Source organism: Oryzias melastigma, linkage group LG16, assembly GCF_002922805.2.
Source record: "Oryzias melastigma strain HK-1 linkage group LG16, ASM292280v2, whole genome shotgun sequence".
Classification (NCBI taxonomy): Eukaryota; Metazoa; Chordata; class Actinopteri; order Beloniformes; family Adrianichthyidae; genus Oryzias; species Oryzias melastigma.
The window spans coordinates 24,850,524-24,875,814 of NC_050527.1; the positions used below are offsets into that span (position 1 = coordinate 24,850,524).

At 40.2% G+C, this 25,291-nt stretch overlaps 1 protein-coding gene and 1 long non-coding RNA gene across 3 annotated transcripts in view; one reads left to right on the forward strand and one right to left on the reverse strand.

Moving 5' to 3' along the window:
* lmna (lamin A) overlaps nt 1-25,291 on the reverse strand; it is a 42,658-nt gene that overhangs the window by 15,300 nt on the left and 2,067 nt on the right. The window contains exons 1-2 of one of the 2 annotated variants that reach the window (XM_024258291.2): nt 22,603-22,855; nt 21,534-21,911 (exon numbers count right to left, since the gene is read on the reverse strand). In XM_024258291.2, coding sequence (XP_024114059.1) covers nt 21,534-21,865 — 332 coding nt within the window. In that variant the 5' untranslated portion in view covers nt 21,866-21,911; nt 22,603-22,855. Of the gene's footprint in view, nt 1-21,533; nt 21,912-22,602; nt 22,856-25,291 lie in introns of those variants that run through there. The other variant, XM_024258292.2, reaches the window with a different exon arrangement.
* On the forward strand, nt 1,670-3,312 carry LOC118599766. The gene is made up of 2 exons (XR_004949261.1): nt 1,670-2,353; nt 2,431-3,312. It is a non-coding gene; the product is annotated as an uncharacterized LOC118599766 (long non-coding RNA).

Below are 25,291 nucleotides of genomic sequence, written 5' to 3' on the forward strand. Positions count from 1 at the left end.
TTCTCTTCTGCAGAGCGGAGCGCTGCTGTCGCCTCTGCTGGACATCACAACGTCAGAAGAACTTGGAAAAAGTTTGAGGTTTTTACAGCAAGAATGGCACCCCCCCCCACGGGGGTGTTCTGGTCCATGGCAGCCGAACATTTTTGTTTTGATGGATGTGGCCGACAGCTTTCAGTTCTTAAAATGTTTTTTTCTGATGATGGAGGACACATGAAGAGAATTAGACTCAGAATTGTATTTCTACATATTCCTTTTTTCAAATCCTTGTGAATCAGGAGAAAATGAAACCAATATTGTTGAAAAAATATCAAATTTGTAATGTAGAAAATACGTGCTCCACTCTCCATCCAATAAATCTCACCTTTTTTTGTTAGGTTTGGGGTGTGAGAGGCTGTAAGCTAGTGGGAGAACGTCCAAACAGAGAGATCTCAGTAACAGGAAGGGGGGCCGGGTTGCTGCGTACCAGTAGCCCCGCCCACAATGAACTCAAGGCGATCTGCAGAAACTATGTACTAGAAAATAGATATTGGCTAAAAGCGGCATCATAATTAAACACCACTTTGAAAATAGATCAAAATATGTTTGGAGTTTGACTTTAGACTGATGACTGTTTCATGTTCATCACAAACAAGTGAAAATATTGATGTTCTGACAAAAGTGTAACTACTCCTGAGGAGCGTCTTGTCTCTGACTTGTGCTTCATAAATAAAGGTCAATATTCTTCCTTTATGTCATTTACTTTGTGAGCTCAAACAATAAATAATGCGACAAAAAAGCCACCAAACAGACATCTGAACACATTCTAAGGGTGTATTTAGATTGGAAAAGTCCTTAGGTCAAGATCGAGTCCTGAACCTTGCATTTGGTCTGTATTCAGACTGCCGTAAACCAGACATTTATATTTCAAAACTAAGTTTGTAAACAAAACCACGGGACTATACATCTTTTCAGTCACTGGCCAGGAATTATGAAGGCGGGGCAAAGCAGCGAGAGAAAGAACAATGGAAGTCCTGAACTTTGCGATCCTTGTCAGGATATATTCGCTGACCAATTTTGAGCGTCCGGTTCAACCCTTTTTACTGCTGCTTTGGTACGAGGGAGGCATTCTGCAGGAAGGTCACTGAGGAGGTGACGGCTACGGTAAGTGTTTATGACATATAGATTGTCGAGAAAACAGTGCTACTCTGTTTACATCCCATGATGCCCGGCTACGGTGGCCGTTTTGGTCCAGTTGTTCCTCTCCGAGCATGGAGTCTATTCAGACTGAGGAAAGAGCTCAGTTCAATTGGAAACGAGCCCAGACCACCTTAAGAGAGCGGTTCCTGGTCACAGATCAGGGTCTGCTGGTGTAATTCTAAAATAAAAGACACAACAAGCTCCCAAAATGCATCCAGGCAACAACGACCAGCCAAATGAGCGATGTGTGACAGGAGCATGTATGGAATATGATATACAGTATAAATCCAGTCCTTTTTTTCTGTCTAACAAACAAGTCTGTAAGCTCAATGTCCAAACAGGTATGCGGACATGCTCAGTACTGAGCTGTGTGGCCCCGCCCCCTGACATTTCAAACAGGAAGTACCTACTGGTTCCAAAAAGACTGCATTGAGGAAAATAGTCATTATATCTTCCTGACTACCACAGAAAAATAAAAGAACTCCAGGCAAAAACGACAAAAGAAACTGGAGATTTTAACTTTGCTTCAGATTACATTTTTAAAGTGTTTGTTGTTTCAGATTCTTCAAGTGAAGTCAGGAGAAGAAACACTGCTGCAAGGAACAAGAATTTGCAGCTCAGATTAAGTTTTATTGGTTCACATTGTGCAACTCTTAATGAAGAACGGGTTAAACTCGTCTGGAAAAACAAGTTTAAAAAAAAAACTAAGATAATTGACCTAATTTTTGACCTTTACTATCAAAATCTATCTTGAATCTTATACCAGAACTGAGGGGGCTCAGAAGTCCGTTTAGCCCCAGAAACCATCAGAAGCTGCCCTGCAGTTATGAATCTTGAGACTTTTCATGGTGTTTGATGACATTCCAGCAGTTCGGGTTACCTGAACTGTCTGTAGGTCACCTGTGAAATCCTAACCGAGCAGACGGGATTTTTTTTTTATTTTATTCAAACACAGAATATGTCACTAAAAAGATCAAATCCCTGAAAATCTGTTTTTACAGATCTCAGTTTGCAGGAGTTAATTAAGAAACTGTTCATGTTTGTAATCAAACAAAGAAAAGATGAACAGTTGTGAGCGTCTCCTTCAGCATCTCATTCTCTGACAGGAGAGGAGATGCTTTTATTTTTGTGGCTTTTTCCTCCCACACAGCAAACCCCGTCCTCCCAACAAAGACCGGTAATCCAGCAAAAAGCCTTTCAGTGGATTTTCCTGAAGAAAAAATAACCTGAAACAATTGTCAATGAACCAAACAGGAGGTGCAGGAGGAGGAGGAGAAGAGCAACAAACAAAGAGGAGAAATGCGAGGAGGAGGAGGAAGGAGCTGGAGCGGCCTCTGGGATGACTCACAGCTATCTTTGTCCCCCGCGACTCGGGAACAAACTCCGCCCCGCGCGGAGGAAAAGAAGGAAGAAGCAGACTGTTTGCTATGCCGTCGCCGTGGAAACCAAGGCCAGGTTTCTTACGTTCCTCCACCTCGCTCTGGAAGGCAGAGGCATTTTCCACCAGAAATAAAAACGGTGGTTTTGGTGGAGCTAAAAGTGTTTCGTGATAAACAAGAGGTTGTGAATTCTACAGACATCATTATCCTCCCCCGCCTGAGTGTTTTCTGCTTTACAAATATGTTATTTTTGCTGCCTTATGGAGTTTAAAAGGTTTTTTTCTCATTGCATTGTTGACATTTCTGCAGAAACATTCATCACATCTAATCATAAAACTACCTCCACCGTGCTTTAAATCAGAAGCTGAACATCTCATTCCAGCATACTCTTCTACGGGCCGTTCTAATTGGCCGGACTCACCTGATGCAAGTAATCAGCCGTCAGCATAACATCTGGAAAACATGTGGACACACCGGTCCTCCAGGCCCGGACTTCCCCCGCTTTACATTGAACGGGTTTTTCCTGTGTAAACTGAAGTTCTGTGCAATCTGAGCTTCCTCATCACCAGAGGAGAATTCAACCCCTCTCATGCTCACGTTTACGACGCTCTAATAACCAGTTTGTTTCTCAGCGATCAGAGAACTTCCAAACGTTAAACTGATTTAAGATCAGTTTGACGTCCCACTCCGATCATCTTTAGAGCTGTTGTAAAAGTGTTCCCAGTAGTCTTTTAATATTGACGTTTTAGCCAAAAAACAAAAAAAAAAACAGTTATTATCTGGGACATAGTTTCTGCAGAGCGCCAGGAGTTCATTAGAAATTCACCTATGAGTTGTTGTCCGTCCCCTTCACCATCATCCTTTCTTTTACACGTGCTCCCACTAGCTTACAGCCCCTCACATCCCCAAACTATCATTACATAGCAAACTGGAGCCACCCAGCCATATAGTCCTGAGTCAGGTGTCAGACTGGACAAGGAAAACAAAGACGTACATACATCTAGTCGTCTACAGAAGGGAGCTTGCGGCTTGTAGTGTATTTTCTACGTCACAAATACGATTTTTGAATGAAAAATTTCTCAGAAAACCAGCGTTAAGCTTATTTTTTAAATACAAGTCCTTTATCATTAGATAAATGCCACAAGAACACATTAAAAACAACAAAAATATCAATTTAATTTCAAGAGATCGATTAAAAAAGTGAAATATTTTCATGATTTAAACTTCAAATGTCTTCCAACAGTGGATGGTAAATGGCATTCACTTGTATAGCGCTTTTCTACCTTCCTCAAAGGCCCGAAGCGCTTTACAGTCAGACCCATTCATGCACTGATGGCGGCTTCGCTGCCGAACACTGGCACCACCCTTCCTCCATAGCAAGGGTCTGCGACCGTTAACCCTTAAAGCGCCATTTGGGTCGATTTCTCACTGACCACAACCCAGTGGAGCCACACATCCTTCAGAAAAATAAGACCATTTATGTTATTGTTCTTTTATTGAGAAATTAAAATAAAATAGTTTTTTGGCATAAATAACTTTAAAGCAAAATATATTTTTTCCCAAATAAGAAACAGTTTATAACAAGACTTCCTTTCAAAATAAAAGTGTCACACGGGATAATCTCAATGGAGCAAATCTAGTGGTAGGTAGTGTAAATTAGGCAATGAAAAAAATGTTTCTTAGCCAGAAATGAACAAATCTAAAATTAAAACAAAGCTAATAACTGTATTTTTTGAACCACAAGCCACTTACAACACTGGAATTTGTCAAAATGTTTAGTTCTCGATCATCGAACCTTTATGGCTGCTGTGCTTCGGAGGCTCGCAGAGTGAGAAGTTATTTTACTTATCTTTAAGTTAAGTTGCTTTTTAAACTAAAAGTTTGTATTTTTATTTAACCAGAGAGCCACAATGGAGGACAAGAAGAGCCAGACGCGGCAAGACGAGGCTCAGTGTCTTGCCCAAGGACACTTTGTGGGTGGGTAAGGCAGGAATTGAACCTGCAATCTTCTGATCAGAGGTCGACCACAACAATGTAATAAAACACAATTATTTATAATGAAAGGATTTGAAATAAAGTTAGATTCTGTTTCTAAAAGCTTTAGAAAGGAGAGATGACTTGAGTTTCTGAGAGAACCAAGTTCTCTAAAATCCATCTGCTACTGATTCTAAGAGATTGTGTTCATACATACACACAAGCCTCTTCTGGAATGTGTGGAAAGGTTTTCCTGATGACTCACTCCTCAAACGAGGAGCAGAGGGATAATAAAGGGGTTCTCCTAACCACCCCCCCAGAAGGACCGACATGTTCTCCAATAGCAGCGCTCATTCCCGTTTCCTCCCCCCGCTGTGTGGAGAAAAATGAGGGGAGAAAGTGACTCAGAGGAACAACGGGGGCTTCGGAAAAAAATATAAACAATGAGGCTCGAGACAGAAGCAGAACTGCAGCGCGGCGGCGGATGGACACATGCTGGAAAAGGAGCTGCTGAAGCCGCCAGCGAAGACTAATGCGATTCAGTTTGGTTTTGGATCAGAGTAACATTTTAAAAACTGCCTTCACACCAACTGTAGGTCCTCTAACAACAGACGTTTCCTAATTTCAGCCGATCTTTTTCCACAAATCTCTAGGGTTGAGCACAACTGTTTTATCCTCCATCCAGCAGGTGGCAGTATGCCCCTCGAAATTAAAGAAAACGTTGAGTTTCTGGGTTCAAAGCATTGTCTGTATATGAGAACTGGACTGAGTGACTCCACCCTTTTGGCATTTCAAACAGGAAGTAATCGCTGGCTCCAAGAAGTCAAAATCTCTTAGACTTCTATAGAGAAATAAACAGTTATTATTCATTCTATTTATCAGAATAACCATTCTAACTCTGATACCTTTTTTGACACAATCCTCCTTTTTTTGTGCTATTTTTTTGTATTTCAATTTATTATTATGTTTTAAACTGACCAATCAGATGCCTCAATAAAAGCAGGTGGTCTCACGTCCAATGTTTAAAACGTTTGACAGATTTCGTGTAGCACGCTTTCTGTCAAGTGGTGAGTCAAGCCTTCCAACAAGCTCATTCCTGAACGCCCAAAGTGGTTGCCATAAAAAATGTCAACCCAGACCGACTCGGACCAATCAGTGGTTACGGACGTCGTCTGGTTCCAACATGGCGTCCATACAGCCAAAATTTGACTTCATTTGGTTAGAGCCAGAAGTAAGTCATTTTCTATGGATGATGTCAAACTCACTCGGTCCAGTTCTCATGAGCCTCGTTTACACTGAGCGGTCCGGTGCGGTGTGGTTTTTGGAGGGTTCCTATTATAAAATGGACCCATTTAGCCAAACCAAACCGTACCATTTTAGGACCCACATGGGTTGGAGCTTCATAGAAAAATGGAACGCGCCGTTGATAGGTGGAAGAAAGCGGTCGTTTTCCTGTTCACCGCCATCTCAAACTACATTTAATACTTTATATATACCACATATGTCAAAGTCAAGGCCCGGGGGCCGGATCCGGCCCTCCTGGTAATTCTATCCGGCCCTCCAGATCATTTTATTTCATTGATATTAATGGCCTGATGTTATCATAATTCTGTAAACATTTACAGTTTTAAAAATTGGCATTCTGCAGCTTTTGGGGCTATTTTGGCATTTACTAAGATTCTTTAGATTATTTTGGAGTTTAGCTAATATTTCACCAACATGCTAGCTGCTTTCGCAAATTTAGCCTTTTTTAGGCTGTTTTGGAATTTAGCTAATATTTAGGCTACATGCTAGCTATTTTGACAAATTTAGCCTTTTTTCAGTTTTTTAGGCTATTCTGGAGTTAAGGTATTTTTTTTCAGCTACATGCTAGCTTTTTTCTCTAAGGTACATTTTTTTTGTGGCTAATTTGGCATCTAGCTAATATTTTTGCTGGCTATCAGCTTCAGTGTTTTCAGCTATTAATTTCAGCATCTTCAGGTGCCAAATTCAGTTTACAGCTTTCACACTAACACTATCACAGGTAATGCTATCTGGCTCATAATTATGTTAAAAAGTTACAGTTTTAAAGTTTAAAAAATTTCGTTTTGGATTGATTAACACATGTTTATTCTGTTCGGCCCGCGACCTCAGGTGTGTTTTGGATTTTGGCCCCTTTTGCGATTGAGTTCAACACCTCTAATATACACCAAAAGCATTTAAAAAAAGAGCTGCTGGATTATCTTAGCTTCACTTTTTCCGTAGTCGTATTACTATGACACAAAGCTACGCAATCGTTCTATACCGTGTGCACTGTGACGGTCTAACTTTGAGTGAAAACCCTCACCTGAAATGCTTGGACCATTCTAAACCAAACTAGACCGCCCAGTGAAATCGAGGCTATCGAGTCAATGGTTCATAAAGAAAACCAGATTTGTAGAGTTTAGAGTGTATTTTTTCTTATTATTTTCACTGTTTCGTCTTTAGAGCTTGATGTTTACAGTTTGTTTTGCTTCTGGTTAACTGGATTGACAGGTCACATTTGGTGTTGCGCAATTGACTTTGGAGATTTACGTTTAAACGTGTTTGTTAATCAAACCGGATTTGCTACATACCAAACTGAAATGAACAGAAAATCATCCTGTGCACTGACTGTAGTTCTCTCTTTCTAAACGTTTCAATGTTTAACCTGGAGTGATGGTCTCCTGTTGCAGTGGAGACCGGTTCTAACCACGTCTGAGTCGGGTTCTGCAGGAGGTCGTGATGAGGGCGATCGTTCCTCTCCACGGTCCCATTCAGAAAACCCGAGTTTGTCCTGAAATGTCGGATCCAATCGGTTCCTCCCTTAAATAGGTTTTTCCTGAAGTGCAATTGTAATAATTTTCACAGAATCCAGACTGAACTTTATTGTAGTTTGTAAGGTTGGGAATCGATTAAAAAAGAAAAAAAGTCACAGTATTTGCAGTATTCATCAGCAAATAATGACACTATTAAATCACACACAAAACTGTACATTTATAATTAATGCTGTCAGTTGATAAAAATAATTAATCAGATTAATTGTTGTGATTAATCACAATAATTGCAATGTTTTACTAGGTAAATACTAGGACAGTTATTTTATTTTCCCCATTTTTTTGCAGAAAACAGAACTGAGACCACGCCACTGATCTATTTGAAGATGTCGAAATTCATTCTGCAAAACTTACAGATGCAGAAACGTCTCACGCCAACCCACAAACGGCGTTCCATCCTCCCCAATAAAACATTTTTCTATAAACGTTCACTGATCAACGAGTAGCTCCCATAGACCTAGCCGAGACTAGTTCAGCTCAGTGGCCGTGACAGCGCTCTCCACCTCTGGAGGACGGACTGAATGAAAGCCAGTCCAGCATCTCGCTCTTCCACAGCACCCCATCATAAAACCAGAGGAAAATCATCACAAAGACTCTCAGATTCCACGAAGACCACGCTTTACCAGCCTGATGAGAAAGCTGCAGTCAGAACAGAACCCAACAGTTGAACCTGCATGTATACAAATGTGAAGTTTTATGGTGTCAGTAGAAACAGTGGAAGAGATCCTCGTGCAGAACAGGTTTTTGCAGAAGAAACGACGTTACAGAAACTGTAAAAGCACCAAGTTTCAGCCGCCATTTTGTTCCGTGAAACCTTTCAAAGTTAAAAACCAGACTTTACAGGCGGGAACATCATGTTTGCTTCGCCTCCGCTGTGGGAGCACAATGAGGGATTGTGTGTCTGTGTGTGAGCACATGCTGCAGTGATGAAAGGCTTCTGCCAGGGGCCACCCCTACACAAGCAGCAGACAGGAACGCAGCTCCGCGCGCTGAGAGGACGGCGGCGGAGCTGATGGCGATCTCAGAGGTAAGGGGGAACCCCTAGATCCTCTAACAAACTGATAATTTCCACCTGAAACCAGCGAGAACCGGCGTTTCATAACCTCCTCTCACACGACATCATTCAACAGGAAGCAGAACTCCGCCTCGCCCCGCCCGCTGGCGATGCCTGTTAGCAGGCTGGTGTGTTCACACACGAGGCCGCTCTGGCCCCACCCTAAACCATCAGATGACTCATAGTGTGAGTCACATGGCGGCTGACTGATGTGTGGCAACTGGGGAAAAATGTGATGGACTCCACTTAGACTTGTGCGACTCACTTTTAAGGGTGGGATTATTCTAATTTACTTCCTCTCACTCCCTTTCAAGCCAATAATCATCTTTGACGATCATGTGTATGTTTCATGTGTGTTTGAGAATATGTCCATTCATGATTAGGAGTAATTATAATATCTATAAGATAGCATCATTGCTTGAAATAAACAAATAGATCAATTAATTTTATGTCTAAAATTAATGAGTCCTCTGCCACAGAATTTAGCATAAAATTTCCTAGTGGAAACTCAACTGAGCTACATTTAAGACAGAAAACAAAAAAAATCTATTTTCTGTGTATTCAATCACACAAACAGATAAATTAATCCTTCCTTTCATAAAGTCAGATTTCAAACTGTGGACAGCTAAATGTTTAAAGATTTGCTAAATATTCTTTCTTAAACGACCTGATCAGCAGAATTTAAAGAATATATATATAAAAGACAGGTTTAAAGCTAATTAGATTATATCTGGAGTCCCTCAGGGATCTATACAGGAGCCCTGCTTATTATATGTAGTCATGGAATCCATTTATATCCTTGTTGCTTTTGCAAAAGAATCTACATTTTTTTTTTACAACCAAAAATGTTTTTTCATTTCTTTTTTCTCAATTATGAACATAAGGTCAAGTGAGTTAAAAGCTTTTAGCTTTAGCTTTTATCGCTGACAAAACTGAATCGCTGCTTGAGTTAAAGACTCTCAATGAAAATGGCGTCTTTAACATGTTCTTGCACTGTTTTTCTGATGAATGACATATATTAAATAATTTACAATTAAAAACGTGTTACTAAGTACTTCTTTATTCAAATTGTGTTGGATCAGCAGCAGATTAAAAACTGGATGCTTGAAAAAGCTCAGGTTTGTTACACAGGAAGTGCAATGGGCGCCAAAGTCTCCTTTCTCTGCTACAATTCTGATTCACCCACTTGCAGACGAATAGATCCATTAACATCTTTATTTTCATTATCTGAGCTGGAATCTAGATGTAAACTGTACAGCTTGATAGCTCCATATTACCTCGTTTTTTATTTTTGCTACGTTAATATTAGCTTAGGTTTGTTAGTTGCTGTATGCTAGCGGGAGAGAGTATAAACAAAGGGTTGATGGGAAAATTAGAGAGCTAACGTCCACATCAACAGTCACAACCCAGATGAGCATTTCTGATAACACGGTTTTTGATTTTGGCTAAAAACTGCAAAATTTAAATTAAAAGACAACAGGGAACGATTTTAAAATTTAACAAAAAATCATTTGCAGAGACTGTAAGATCTTCAGAAGCTGGTTTGTCTTAAGTTGACCACCAGATGTCCTCGTTCTTTGTTAGAGTGAAGCCTCAAAGCCTCAGAGGTCCGTGAGGCTTCATCCATCACAGTTTTATTTCTGTACATTCGCCGACATTCATTAACAGTTGCTCATGTGTTTTTACATTTTTTCTACTCGTTTACGTTGCATGAATTCATTAGTTCTACACTCCTGTGATTGATGGATGATGACGCCTCTGTTATAAATCAGTTTACTATAGTAAAAAAAAAATGTTAAAATTTCTAAACTAATTTCAAAACATTGGGCGTTAACACTGGAATGAATGGTTTAATTTATGTTGAAACGCTGGAATGAGTTCAATTGTAAATACTTTAGAGTTAGACTAATTAATTACAGATTGTGCCTCAGAATTAAATCAAGATTTTTAATTTGAGAAATGTCTGTATTGATTTTAACTTTATGTTTTGGAAAAACGGTCTGATTGTAAATCACTGTTCCTTCTGTCAGGAGACTTTCTTCTTGGTATCGCAGAGATTTAAGGCGGACTGATCCGCTTTATCCTCCTCAGGAGGATCTGCACATGTTTGTCATCGCTTGTTCCAAGTTTGATTCCAAAAACAAAAATCTGAAGATCTGTAAAGAACAGAGATTAAAGTCTCTTTGAGTCAAATAATAATAAAGACTTTCTTCAACATCTGATGCTCTGTTTTCACTCGACCATCAGAAGAATTTAAAATCAAAGAATTTAAAAACTGCTTTGCTGCGTTTCCGTTCTCTTGTTGCTATTCCTTGAAGAATTTATCCATCAGACACAAACCATCTGTAAACATTCATCTGCAGCTAATTTTACTTTCTTGAGACCTAAAACTGTGACTTTCCTTTTGTTCAGTTTGTCTTATAACTTTTAAAATAATCTTAAAATGTTTTTCTTTGTGCCTCGGCTCGCAGCAAAGGCTAAATGGTTAATAATCACTGACCTGTTTTGCATTGTTTCCCCTGAAGGCTTCTGCTTGCAGCCGACCGTTGTAAATGGCTGCAGAGTTTGCATTTCAAACTGCCGTCTGTTCTGTACGAGCAAAAAGAAGCTGATCTAACATCGATTAATATGATACTTAAAGGTTTTCATTCATCTTTACTTTTACCCAAAAGTTGCATTTTGCAGCCAACATTTACTACCCATTTTTAATGTATAAACTCTTTCTATGGAGTTTAATCAAACCCATGTGGACTTGATGTGTTCTGATGAGTTTACGGCCAAAGAAACATTAGAAGTTTGGAGAGAGATCCGGCCGTGGTTGAGCCTGACGTTGCTCATCATCGGGATGCAGGAGAAGCAGAGAGTGACCTTCATCAGCCGTCACATCTCACCGCCGTTTTCACGGCCTCCGTGTGCGGGCGGAGTAAAAACAGTCAGCCGAGAGCGGGTTCAGAAAAACAGCCGGGTGACCTTTTAAAAAAAGAACTTTGCTCGTAAAGATGCTCAGATGCTCTCAGTCACCCACAAACTAAAGCAGAACACATGAGCCTCAGATTCTACAAACATCTTCCACACAGAAATGAGCTCCAACGGGTCCAAACGGACAACCCGTCCGATGAAGAGGAGGGATCCAAAAGCCAGAACAAGCCCCGCCTCCAGCTCTTTCCCCGACTCTTGGAGGGCTTGGCCTCCTCTCAAGCGCTTTCATGTTTACAAGCTGCACATAATCAGCACTAATGCCTGCCAAAAACTGATCAGAACCAAGTTCTGGCCTGCTGCGGTCCAACTTCAGCCCTCCCATCTCCGTCGTCCAGAACGAGCCATCCACATCTGGCAAGAGTCGACGGACCAGCCCACCAGAGCCGCCGCAGAAATGATAAACAGCATCCAGAACTCTAAATCAAGCAACCAGCATCCAGAGGAGCAACCAGAAACCATAATGTTAAAAAAAAAAGACTCACCGACGAACGAAATCTGGAAAAATCAAACAACAAAGAATAAGATCTTCCAGATTTAACATTACGAGAACTAAGAAAATCTGCTCCCAGTGTTTTTTCCTGTAATTTAGATTTTTACTAAAATGAAAATCAATCATCTCAAAGATAAATCGTCCCGAGAGTAAAAAATAAAACAATGAATTTAAAATTCAATTTTGCAATTATTACTATAAAACTAAAATGTTCAATAAATGGATGATTACGTGTTTTTTGTTTCTTTAAAAAGAGCGACACGTACAATTTTAGTGACATCTAGTGGTAAAGTTGCAGATTGCAACAAACTGAAACCGTCAAACTTGTAACTTGTAGTTGTACTCAGAAAGTTAGGAAATTTAAAGACAATTTACAAGCTAGTTTTTTAGAAATGGTCGACCGTTGTCCCCTAAAAACATTTCACTTTGATTTATCAAACTCAACAATGAGCTTTCAACTTCACAAAAGGAACCTTCTGTTTAAACAAGAGAGAGTGACTCATAAAAATGTGGCTTTGATTCTGTTAAAGACAAACGAGCTCCACGGTCGGCGTTTCTGCTGCTATGAGGCCAGATCGCTTTCAACTTCCAGATGAATAAACCAGTGGAACACAGACGGAAAACTCCAGAACAAATAGTTATTTCCTGTAATAGCAGAGCGAAAAACTTGAGATCTTTAGAGCTCAGGTTCAGGATCACCTGATGGAAACTCTGCACTAAGGATGAGAATCTTCACATACGAGGCTGAAAGTGGCATCCAAGTTTGTGTTTTTAGCCTCCAGTTTTTCTTAACTTTTGAGGATGAAGTTTATCTAACGTATCACCGTATTTTCCGGAGTATAAGTCGCACCCGAGTATAAGTCGCAAGAGCAAAAAATGTCTAATCAAGAAGAAGAAAACCATATGAGTCGCTCTGGAGTTTATAAGTAAGTCGGACGTTTCATCTGACGTTTCAAAACAAAATAAATACAAGAATACTAATCTTTTGATCGGTATAAGAAAAATATCAAAGTTTAAGAGGAAAACAATCCGATTCTCTTCCATGTTTGTTTAGGACGACACTTCTTCTTCTACCACTGTCAGTCACAAATACTCAGATGCAGTGCCCTCTAGTGGTTGTTAGAGGAAACAACCGCTAAAGAAGAACCGGTGTTTACTGGGAAAATCACAAAAAATTAGCATATTTATGCCTTAAAAAAAACAAACAAGTCACACCCCTGGCTAAACTATGAAAAAAAACTGTGACTTATACTCCGGAAAATACGGTAATATTCAGGTAGAGTTAAGAAAAAATAAATCGTAAAAAATTGTTCTGCTACAGTCTTGGGATCTATCGGGATCCATATCGTATCGCCTGTCCTTACCAATACACTCCCTTATTAAAAATTGATATAGGGTCCAAAGAAAGGCACCTAATAAATAAAATTGATTATTATTATTGAAAAAAATCCGACGCCAACTTCCGCTCTGTCAGCCTTTTAACAGATAAATGCCAAAAACAAGGTTATAAAACATTTTTTTGTTAAATATATTATAATAGACGTGAATCCACCATTGAAACAACTTTATTAGCAGCATCCTCATAACATCAGACAGACAGATGCTGAATATTATGGACTATTATTATGGTCTGTGGGAAAAAATGTCACAATAAATACAAATTTGGAGGAAAGAATTCTGGTTTTAGTCTGTTAATGCAGATTTCTGTTATTTTAAAGTTTTAATCTCTTCTTTTTGTTAACCCACTGAAGCTTTGGCTCCAGGATTTACATTCTCTCAACAACCGTAATTCTTCAACTGTTCAAGCAATGAACAGAACTCCTGATTCTGTCGCCGGTATGAAAAGCTGCTTTCTTGCGTCAGAATCAGCCGATTCCCGTAGATTTCGAGTCACATGCGTCAAGGATGAGTCCAGTGTGGTGGAGAGAATCCAGTCGTTTTTCAAAATAAAACTTCCTTCGGGAACAGATTGTAAATAAAACTGAAAAACTGCACCACGGACCGGTGGCCGTCCCCAACCGAGATTGCTTTTTAGCAGTTTCCATTGCAGCAGATGTGATTTTAGTCAAATTATCTATTATTATGTTGATAAATATTCCAACTTTGTTCTGTTTTTTGTAATGAAACTTGAAAAGTGAAGCCATATTTCATGGAGTTGCAGTAAACCTTGAATGCTGTGTTGGTGTAAACTGGATTTAAATCCCTGGGAGGACTCAGGTAAAACTGAAGCTCTGCTTCACATTCCTGCCTTCAGAGAGGATAAAGAGGCTCATTTTCCAGGACGACTCTCCGATCTCAGACTCGGAGCTGTTCTGGTACAGCAGAGACAAAGCCGGCGGAGATCGAGGAGGAACAAAAGGGCCGGCGGGGGCCGAACCCAGATGTGATCAAAGCTGCAGCTGCTGGAGGAGCCTAATGACACTGATGAAGACTCTGATGAAGGCTCTGCCGCAGCCCGGCTCATCGCTCCTCGCCGTCGTGACACTTAGGTGTAATGGCACCTCCATTAAAGTTATTAGTTCCACCCGTACTCTTCCCTGAATCTTCCTCCATTACGCCCGCTGTGGAGGAAGCGGCGCTGATGCAGTGATCAGTGGAGGAGAAACGGCGCTCCGTAATGACTGTAATGGAGATGGACCCAATTATGAAGGAAGTGTTTGGACGGCGAGCTTCTAGAAGACGGAGGAGCGACCATTTCTACCGTTTTTACTGCGACTTTCATGTTTAATCACAATAATTACAGCAATCCTCACAAACCTGCAGGAGACGGAGGAGCCGTTTGAAAACGTCTCAAGACAAATCGCAGCCGTTTTAGTTCTATTCTTTATGGAAAAAATCTACATTAAACTGAAAAGTGACCATGTTTGCAGCCACAGTTAATGAGATCACGCCGTTGTGATGTTAAGCTCATGTAAAATGACAACATTAAATAAGTTTATTTTTTGTTTCCTGATCAGACTCATGTATTTATAAATGTATCTATTTATAATGTATAAATGATAAAATATTTTTAACAATTATATCAATAGGCTAGTTTTTGTCAAAGTCCTAAAAGTTTTTTAAGCAAAATTATCTTTTTTTATTTTAATTATTTAAACCTAGAATTTCTTTGCAGTTTCACTTTTGACATTTCGCTAGTTTCCTTCCAAGCATTTACGGCGAATAGTTCTTGATTTCTGCAGCATTTTTTAACTCGGATTTTCTTGAAACTACTTTGGAAACTGTGTTGAGCATCATTTGAGCTTTTTGTGCCGTTTTACTTTCATTTTGTGACGCTTCATTTAGCAGCTCATTCCAGGGTTTAGCTTTTTGTTCGTATTATTCATCTTACATTAAACTAATTTCTTTACGTCACTAAAGCATTAAAAGTACCATTTGTATCTTTTTCTACAAACCTCTCATGCTGGTTTTATTTGATTCTAACACGTAGCGCTTGAAGTAACAGCTTTACTGTGAAATGTTCCACTTCTGTTTTGTTTTGCTTTCTGGGTAATTTATTCTTTAGCAGTAAAAGCATTTATCATTCTGTGCAGCCTCATTTAAACTCATTCTGTCTGGCACGAGTCTGAAAAACACTTTACTCTTTAAGCTACTTCAGTTTAAGTGGTTAATTTAGCAACTTTATGGTAAACATTTGTGGTATTTTGTCACATTTTAAATGTTTTAAACAGCATCATTTAGCCTTACTGAGCTGTTTTGTATGGAACCCCTAAAAGGACAAAGTAAAAAAAAAAATAAAAAGTTATTTTCTAAAAATTCTTAAAAAAATAATTAAATCTGGTTACTATCTAGCACGCACCAGTAAGATTTTTTTTTTCTTTTTTCTTTTTTTTTTACTTCAACATCCCTTTAGGGGCTCCGTAGTTTTGTACGTCTTCACTAAACTTATTAGCCTTTGAACACATGTCTTTACCTTTTAAATATTTTACTTTCTTTAAATTAATATTTCTTTGGGTGATTAATTGGAACCTTTTTAGCCATTTGGCATTTTTGGACATTTTTATTCTCATTTAAACACTGTATTTATGTATTTATGTGCATGTTTGCTTAACAGTTTGACAGTTTTTCGCTTTTTGCTATTTTACTTTAACTTAGCATTTCTACGGACAACTTTAAGACTTGTAGCATTAATTGTCCCAAATTCTTTGGCATTATTTAGGATTGTTCAGCATTTTACAGAACTCTGTGTGATTGTTTAACACTATTCGGGATTGTTCAGCATTATTCCGTATACTTTGGGATTCTGCAGCATTGATCGGGATCATTTTGGCATTGTTTAAGTTTGTTCTGCTTTTTTTTTGGTCCATCTTCCACTTTCTTGAGCTAATTTAACACTCAGCTTTATTTAGAATTTAATTTACTGTCACAATTTTTCAGCTTCCTCTGATATTTTATTAGTTTTTTTGTATTTTTTTCAATTTTTAGCAGCATAAAAAGACACTTAGGCTTCAACTTGAGGACCATTTATTTTGTTTATTTCTGTTTTTGCTTGATTATTCAAACAAAAATGTAAAATATTTTGATTATTATTTTAATCAACTCCAGACAAAGGTGTGGAAGTGAACACAACATTACTATCACTTTTTTAATTGTTTCCTTACTTGTTAAAACATGTTACCGTCATGTAAAGGTGTGTCAAATGTTTTTTCATCTCAACATTCTAAACTGGCTTCAAACAGTTCACTTTTGTTTTTTTATTTTGGGAAAACTTTGTTCCTTTTTTACAAATGTCAAACAAGGTTATTATAAGATTTTACTGCTGAATGAGTCAGATTTTCCCAGCGGTAAATTTACAAAAGTATGTTTAAGCTCCTTTTGTTTTCTGTGATGCTTTAAAGCACAGAGAGAGAGAGAGAGACTGATGATTCCTGACAGATGAGCTTTAAACAACGTTTGGCTGATGCCAAGTTTTTTCTTTTCCATTTAAGGAAGACAAAAGGTTTCTCTCAACAAATCTGACACACTGGTTTTAAAACTTCATCGATATTCCAGTGAGAAGATAAAGTAAAAGCACAGAAGAATGATGGAGTCCTGCTGGAAACTTTGCTCTGGTTGCAGTGAGAAAAACGTCAGTTGGGTTTGTTTCTCCTCTCGCTCCCCTCCTCCACGCTGTCACATGGCATCTGTGCACTTCCAGTGAAAAGCCTCTGGAATCACGATGGAGAAATTCCATTTTGGGGAAAAAGAGCCCCAAGCGAGGAACGACCCGGCTGACGGAGGACCGTGGCCCATCCAGGAAACGGGAATGTGCTGCATGATAAGTCCACTTCCTGTTCAGAGCATGGGTGCAGCATGGCGGCCGGAATCCCTCGAACACATTGTTCCAACACAGCCAAGGAAAACAAACGTCTTAAGGCGTCGTTCTACCGTTTGGAGCCACACCCGGCAGAAGGCTGGGAGCCCAGGTGTGTCCGTCTGATCCTCCAGGGTTTGGCTGTTTGCTGGGATCCTCTGTGATTCAGTCGGGGATGTTTAGAGAAGGGCGCTGGGTTGTGGCTGTGGGGAGTTTACTCACCACAAACACGAAAAAGACATGCCTCAACCAGATACCGAGCCCTCGGCATTAAAGTGCATGAAAAGTCCATATTAAAGATTACACACACCTGCAGACGGAACACAAATGTCTGTATTGTTAAAGCAAAAATGAAAAATAGGCTTTTATTTTGAAAGAAACTAAATCGATTTCAGTCAATATCTGTTTTAAAAGGGGCTTTTTGAGGACTTTGTTGTGTAATCTGGGAGATTAAAGCAAGAATAAAAAGATGGAAACCTGCTTGGGACAAAATTCTTCATCAAAAAACAAAAGATGTTCACATGTGAAGACGGCAGCTCAGAATGAGTCGAGTTCACCCAAACCGATAAAAAAATACTCCAAAATAAATGATTAAAAAAAAATAATAATAACAATCGTCCAAAAAAATTCAGGATTAAAACAAGTGGTTAAAAAAAACTATTTATGAATATAGGAAGCACAAATATAAATATACACAATACACAATAGCTGATTGATAAACTAAATTAAACTGGTTATTCCTGCCCTTAGACCTGCCTCCTCTGAAATAAACAAAAAAGAATTTGATTCCAGGCAGAAAAGAAGAAACTTCAGGGATGTCCACATGAAGGAGGAAAAAAGCTCTGAACTCCCCACCAGCTTATAGTCCCTCACACCCCAACTAGAGCTTCCACAGTTAGTTGATGAGTCACGACTGTGTCGACTTTAAACTAATTTAATAGTAGATGACTACGGTAAGTGCTTTCTAATGCAGCGTCTGCCATGATGCGCAGTAGTGCTAATCCAGTCAGTAGTGATGTCACAGGAAGACTCCGGTACCATGACAACACCCCAACAGAGCTTGAAGTGGGAAACATAAAACAATAAGAGAAAAAAAGTGTCCAAAACAATATCTGCAAGGCTGAACCTGTGTTCCATCGCTACGGCGATGCATGAGCACCAAAAAGGAAGCACAGTGTGCCTGAGTATGATAACACTGAAGATAAAACATCGTCTAAGTAAGCTAAGCTAACATTAGCGCTCCTAATTTCTTTATTTTAGTTAGCATATGGCTTTAACATTTCTAGTTTAATGGTTAAGATGTGTGTTTTACATCTACTTTATATTAGTTAACTATTTAAAATATTGTTGTAGCAGCCCTACCCCCAACCAAATATTGGTGCTAACAAAATGGAGAGCAATCACAGTTTTCAAAAATACTATCTTTTTCCAAATGCATTTTTTGTCCTGACTCACAAGGATTTAAATAAATAATAATAATACACAAATGCAATTTTTTAAGCTGCTTCCACCCACTAAATGTGTTTTTTTGCGTTTATTTTTGGTGACTATTTCAGAGTTTTTCGGTTTTTAGCATCACTTAAAATGCAAACGTTCCTCGCTGCGTTTGTCTTGACCGTGTCTGTAGAGCGCAGAATCACACTGAGGCTCCAACCATCACAGGGACATTCCACGCACACCTGTGCTAACCTGACAGCTGTTGGGAGTCTTTAAGGGGGGAGCGTTTACTGCACAACACGTGTTTCTGCTGTAAAACTCTGCTTAGGCCTTCAGGCTGGAAGAAGCCTCCATGAAACCTGCAGTGACACAGCTCATCGCTGGGTATTAATAAAGCAACCCCCCCCCCTCCAAACACAGTCAGCTCATTCCAGCAGCCATGAAAAACTCTGAGTCACACCCCCGCCCGTCACCGAGGCTCCCAGAGCTCCATGGCAACCAGACAGCAAACAGGCGGCCGAGGACGACGGATCAAACCAGCAGAAGCTGGACGCGGCCGCTCTGCTCCAGCGGAAGAGGAGCTTCTTCAGGAGAACTTCCAAAATAAATCCAGACAAAAACAAACCTTCTGAGGACCAGAAACCACGACGAAAACTAGGAACGGCAGTTTCACTTTCTCATCCTTTCATGTCCTGAGAATCAGTTCACAGATATTCCAGGAATGCCGACGTCGGCTGCAGGAAAATATTTTCAGAGTCCTCGACTGAACCCCCCCCGGGGGGGGTGAGGAAGAGCTGAAGCTCAAAACAGAGAGACGAGTTAATTTGTAATAAACATTCCAGAAATACAGTGAAATATTCAGAATAATGTGACAAAGGAATGATAAAGAACTAAAACTGTGTTTCACCTAAAAGATGAAGAATCTAAAAGTGTTAAAATGAATCCATGACTGAAACGTCGACAGATGATGAGCATCAAACGCTCTGAAAGCTGTTAGAGCCACACCGTGTGAGGTCTGCAGGTCAAATCCTGAAGCGTCTGCTGCTCTACAGAGAGACCCGCCGGTATCTGGAGGCTGATTGGACCAAACAAGAGCGGCCTGCCAGTGAAGGGCGGAGCGGTTTGGGCGGCGGGCTCTCCCAGGAACGTTAGGAAACAAAACCAAACTCCTAACTAAAGCCTAGAGCTGCATATATCAACCGCTTCCAATGAAAAGTCTGTCCACACACAAACATGCGTTTGGGGCTTCTGGGTTCACAAGGTGCTGCTTTTATTTGTTAGTTTCTACTGTTGTAACTATTTTTTACTATCTTAATTTTAATCGTTTGAACTTTTTAATTGTTGTTTAATTTCGCTCATGTTAAGGTGCCATGTAAATGAATGAGCTGTAATTAAGCACGTTTTTAAGATGGTTTCAGGCTCTAACATCGTATCAAAACTTATTAGCGAGAGTAAATGAGGACATGGACAGTTTTCAGGTTGTTTGTTTTTGAGCGATAGATCCAAATAAAAGATGTTTGGTGATGTTTTGTTTGTTAGAACTTCAGACTTAATTATTCTTGTTCTTCTGACTATTATGAGGCATAAGCATCCTATGATAAACACTAAACTTAGAAAGGAAACAGAAGGAAGAACGTAAACTGGAATGTTGTCTGATCACTGGTATATATGAGAAATTAAAAAAAGTTAAAACTTTGATAGTAAATAAAAAATAAAAAAAAGCCTCGAGTCCCAACTGCCCCTGCGGGTGGATAAGAGCAGTCTGGGAGGGCAAAAATACTCATGCACATTTTTTCTATGGGCGTGCTGCAGGCAACAGGTTGTAGCAAATACCTATACAACACGTTTTCATTCTTTTTAACCCCACAAATCCTGCTCACTGTGCAGAGAACCCATTAGTGCTGTTCACGATGCTCTGACGGTTCTAAATGAGGAAATTAGACAATCAGAGTGTCGATTGTGTGCACATCCTACCAGCACTGACATGCACACCTCATACGAGCCTCAATGGAAGACACTCCTGTGCTCCACTTAAGATGCAGCCGCTTCTCTCCTCAACCCAGACAACCAAAAACCAGCTGTACAGAACCCGTATGAGTCAATCCACCCTACAGATTATGGCTGCCACGATTGGTCGACTAATCGACTATTAAAATAGTCGACGACTAATTTAATAGTCGATTAGTCGTTACTTTATATTATATGGAGTCAGAGTGTAGTAAAGTTAAAAGTTATAATGGCTTTATGCTTTTGACTATTTTGGCATTTATTAAGTTTTCTTGGGCTAAGTTTTTTAGCTACATGCTAGCTGTTTTGGCTAATTTAGGCTTTTTTCTGTTTTTTAGGCTAATTTGTAGTTTAGCTAATATTTCAACTACATGCTAGCTGTTTTGGCTAACTTCAGCTTTTTTTCTAACCTTTTGGGCTGTTCTGAAGTTTAGCTAATATTTCTGCTGCATGCTAGCTGTTTTGGCTTACTTAGGCGTTTCTTCTTTTTTGGCTAATTTCACATTTAACTAAAATTTTACCTGGCTAAGAGCTTCAGCGATTTCAGCTATCAGTGTCAGAGTTTTCAGCTATCAATTTCAGCCTCTTCAGCTATCAGCACTAGCATCTTAAGCAGCCAAATTCAGCTTACAGCATTCACACTAGCATTATCACAGGAAGTGCTATATATCTCATTTTTTTGTTAGTTTAAAGCTAATGATGTTTAAAATGTGAGTTTTATATCCAGTTTGCACATGACCTGATTAGTCGACTAATCAGAAAAAATAATCGGTGATTAGTCGACTATTAAGATAATCTGTGGCGGCCCTTATACAGATACATGTGACTAAGTCTTAATAAACACTCAGACTCACGGGCCTCTCAGACGGTCAGAAGTTGCTCTGAGCAGAAACCATCCACCACCTCCTACCTGGCCTTCAGCTCCTTGTGCTCCTCCCTGATCTTCCCCAGGTCCAGCTGCAGGCGCGCCTTCTCCTTGGCCACCTGGTCCAGGGCGTGGCGGGCGTCGGCCAGCTCGTTTTCGTAGGCGGCCTTTATGCCCGACAGGTCGCGGGTCACCAGCGACTCCGACTCGGAGATGCGCAGCCGCAGCCCGGCGTTCTCCGCCTCCAGGGAGCGCACCTTGTCGATGTAGACGGCCAGACGGTCGTTGAGATTGCACAGGTCCTCCTTCTCCTGCAGCCGGGTGATGCGGGCCGGAGACATGACGCGCATGGTCCGCTTTTGGCTCGGGGTTTCCATGGTAACTATGGCTCAGCGGGAAGCACGGGCGGGAATAGTGGGGTGGCTGCAGGGGGGAGGGAGATGAGGGCAGAAAGGTTAAGACAGTAACCGACCACTGCAGGAATACAAAGTTTGATGGAGGTCGTTTATGCATGTATGCCACCTGGAATCAAACGCACGTCTGACGTTAAATCCAACAAGAATTTTACACAAAATCCTCACATTCCTTCAGCAGCTCTGTGTTACCCATGCAGCTGCACCCGAGGAGGGCAAACAAATGCAAACGTTTCCTACTCCTCCTTGACTCCCAGACCTCCTGCTCGAATGAGGAAAAACCTCAGAAAGCCGCGGGTGGCTCAGAGCCTCCTGAGGTCGCTCTGCTCTGCCGCTCCCAAACTCGCCACATAACAAAGTGTTGACTCACATCTCAAACGGCGCTGCAGGATGCCCTAAAAAGGCCGGCAGACACATCTGCAGACAAACTACAGGAGGAAACTCCTGCAGGAGGGTCGCACCAAACTTTGCCTCAAGGCTGGGTGGACGGCTCTCCCGCCGTTCACATCACCGCCGTTTCTGACATGCACGCTCACGGGGGAGGGAGTGGTGCTCAAACCAACAAAAGTCCCGCGCTTCAATGAACGATTTTCTGAAGGAAGAATTCCTGAAAAAGTTTCAAGCAGCTCTTACCTCCTGCTTCTGCTGAGCTCAGAGCTTCACGTGTGCGTCTGTGTGTGTTTGTGTGTGTGTAGTCGTACCCAGAAGAATACGGCGGTGCTGCTCTCGCTCGGGCGGTCGGCTGCTGGGTGTGTGCTCTTTGGCTCGTGCTCTGAACTGCCTTCTCCGCTCTCGCTGCAGCACATGTACTCCCGCTGAGGCAGAGGAGGGGCAGGACCTCCACAGGGGGGCGGAGCTTATGTCTGCGTGTGCTCTCTATCTCTGTCAGACCAGCCTCGGCGCTCAGCTGCAGAGGAAACTCTTGAGGAGTGTAAAAATAGATTTTTACGCAGAGAATGGATTCTGTTTCCGACTGGGAGCGTTGGAGGTCCTGCAGGAATCTTCACCTCACAGCTCTGCTGGTGACTGCGCAGAATCTGAATCTAAGGGGAGGAGGCGCCTCCTGCTTCACTGACAGAGTGAATCCCGCGAGTCATCCTGAGTGTCCTCAAGTTTTTCTTCTGACTCTGCTCTGAATCTGCGTTCAGGGTTGGAGCTCATGAGCTCTGATGCAGGAAGTGCCTCTGCAGGAGGATCTGCACGGTCAGACACATCTTTTCTAAAGGCATTTCAGCTCTGCGGCCTTCAGGATCACAGCGCAAAGACAGGCCACGCCTACTCCGCAGACATGATACTGACTAGAGAATCATCTCCTCCAATCAGGATCCTGAATGAAGTCTCTCAGTCAACCACACCTGGGTACTGATGAACATCTGAAGATGTTTTTGTCAAAAAACCAGCTAAATATCGACCAGTTTCTACAGAAGAACCGTCAACATGCAACAACGGAGAACATCCAACGTGTTTTCCTCCAAATATTCTGAACGGAATCAACAGAAATTCAGTCAAACACTCGAGAAAAACAGGAAATGTTAGAATAAACGTTCACTCGGAGAGTGAACGTGGTTTCAAACCAAACCCTCAGAGGGAAAGTTCTCGATATCGACACCACATGTGTCAAAGTCAAGACCCGGGGTATGAAATGATCTGGAGGGCCGGATAGAATTACCCGGAGGGCCGGATCCGGCCCTCCGGGTAATTCAATCCGGCCCTCCAGATCATTTTATTTTATTGTTATTAATGGCCCGATGTTATCTTGCGGTCATTTCTAACTTGTATAATTCTGACAAAAATATATTTTTATGGAGAGTAAAACATTGAAAGTTTTTAATGTTTTAAGCTGATTTATTGTGGAATAATATTCCTGTCTGTTTTTTATTCATAATTACGTTAAAAAGTTACGGTTTAAAAATTGGAATTCTTTTGGACTATTTTGGCGTTTACTAAGATTTTTCAGTTTAGCTAATATTTGAGCTACATGCTAGCTGTTTTGGCTAACCTAAGTTTTTGTTTTTACTTTTAAAGCCTAATTTGGCATTTAGCTAATATATTAGCAATGCTATCAGCTTCAGTGTTTTCAGCTATTAGCTTCAGGGATCTATGCTAGCATCTTCAGTGGCCAAATTCAGCTTACAGCAATCACACTAGCATTATTGCAGGTAATGCTATATATTTAGTTCATAATTATGTTAAAAAGTTACGGTTTTAGAGTTTTAACATTTTTGTTTTAGTATTTTCAGTAAATGTTTTTCCTTTAATGATCCATATACGGCTAATTGGGCGGGACAGAGGAAAGATCGAGGTCCTTTAGGTAAAATTCTGCTCCAAACAAACCGACCGACGGCCCCAGAGGTCCTGTTCCCACATTCTTCTCACAGGCCACGCCCACTTTTTTTTCTTTACTTGGCATATGCTTTACTGCGAGTCCTTCTTTACAAGTTACAAGACTTAATGATTGAACCTGCCAAGGGCCATATTTATGAGGTAATCCATACCTTTTTGACAGCTGAACTTTCCCATGATGCACCACAAAAAAAAAAACATTCTTATTCAGGAATGTCACGTTAGGCCTTGAGAAGGGACCAGCGTCGGCAAAAGTTAATTTTCTTTTATTTTTTTTATTACAGACTGGAACACAAATTGGTTCCCATAGAAACAATTACATCAATTTAATTGAAATGTGTCTTTTGTCCAGCTTTTATGCTAGTATAGACCGGGGTTCTGCAATATTGAATGTTAAAAGTTTCTTAAAGAAATAAAATCCAACAAGAGCCGCAAAATCCAAATTCAGTTTGGAAAAATACATTTTATTCATGTTTTTGTGCTTTTTAGGCCTTATATTTAAAATATTTAGCTTTTAAGTATTAGCAGTATTTGAATTATAACTGTAATATATTTTTCTATTTACAACAACTTCAATTCACTTTTACTGATGACAGAAGAACAAGCTAATTCCTTTCAAAATAAAATACATATTGTATCAAACAACCTATTTTTTAAGGCTTAGCATTTCTCTATAAAGCCAAAGAGTCACAATGGAAACAGAAAATGAGTCACATTTGGCTCAGTCAGGTATAGACTTTGGTGAAAGAGAAAAATTCCAAATGTAAACTGTTGTTACATAAAATAATAATAAACAAATTTTAATAGCATTTATAAATCAAATTAAATTAAAAAGCCCTTTGTTGTGGGGCTAAAGCAAATAAAGAAAACCTAAAATGATTGGATTGTGGGTAAAATCTTTTAACAACTTTTTACTTTTTCCATATTTAAAAAAAACATCATTGTTTGAGTATTTTTACTGCATAAAATCAATTTTCAGGCCCATTTGGAGTCTATGTGCATATTAAAGTCTTCAATAAACAATTATTTCTAACTAAACTGAACCAC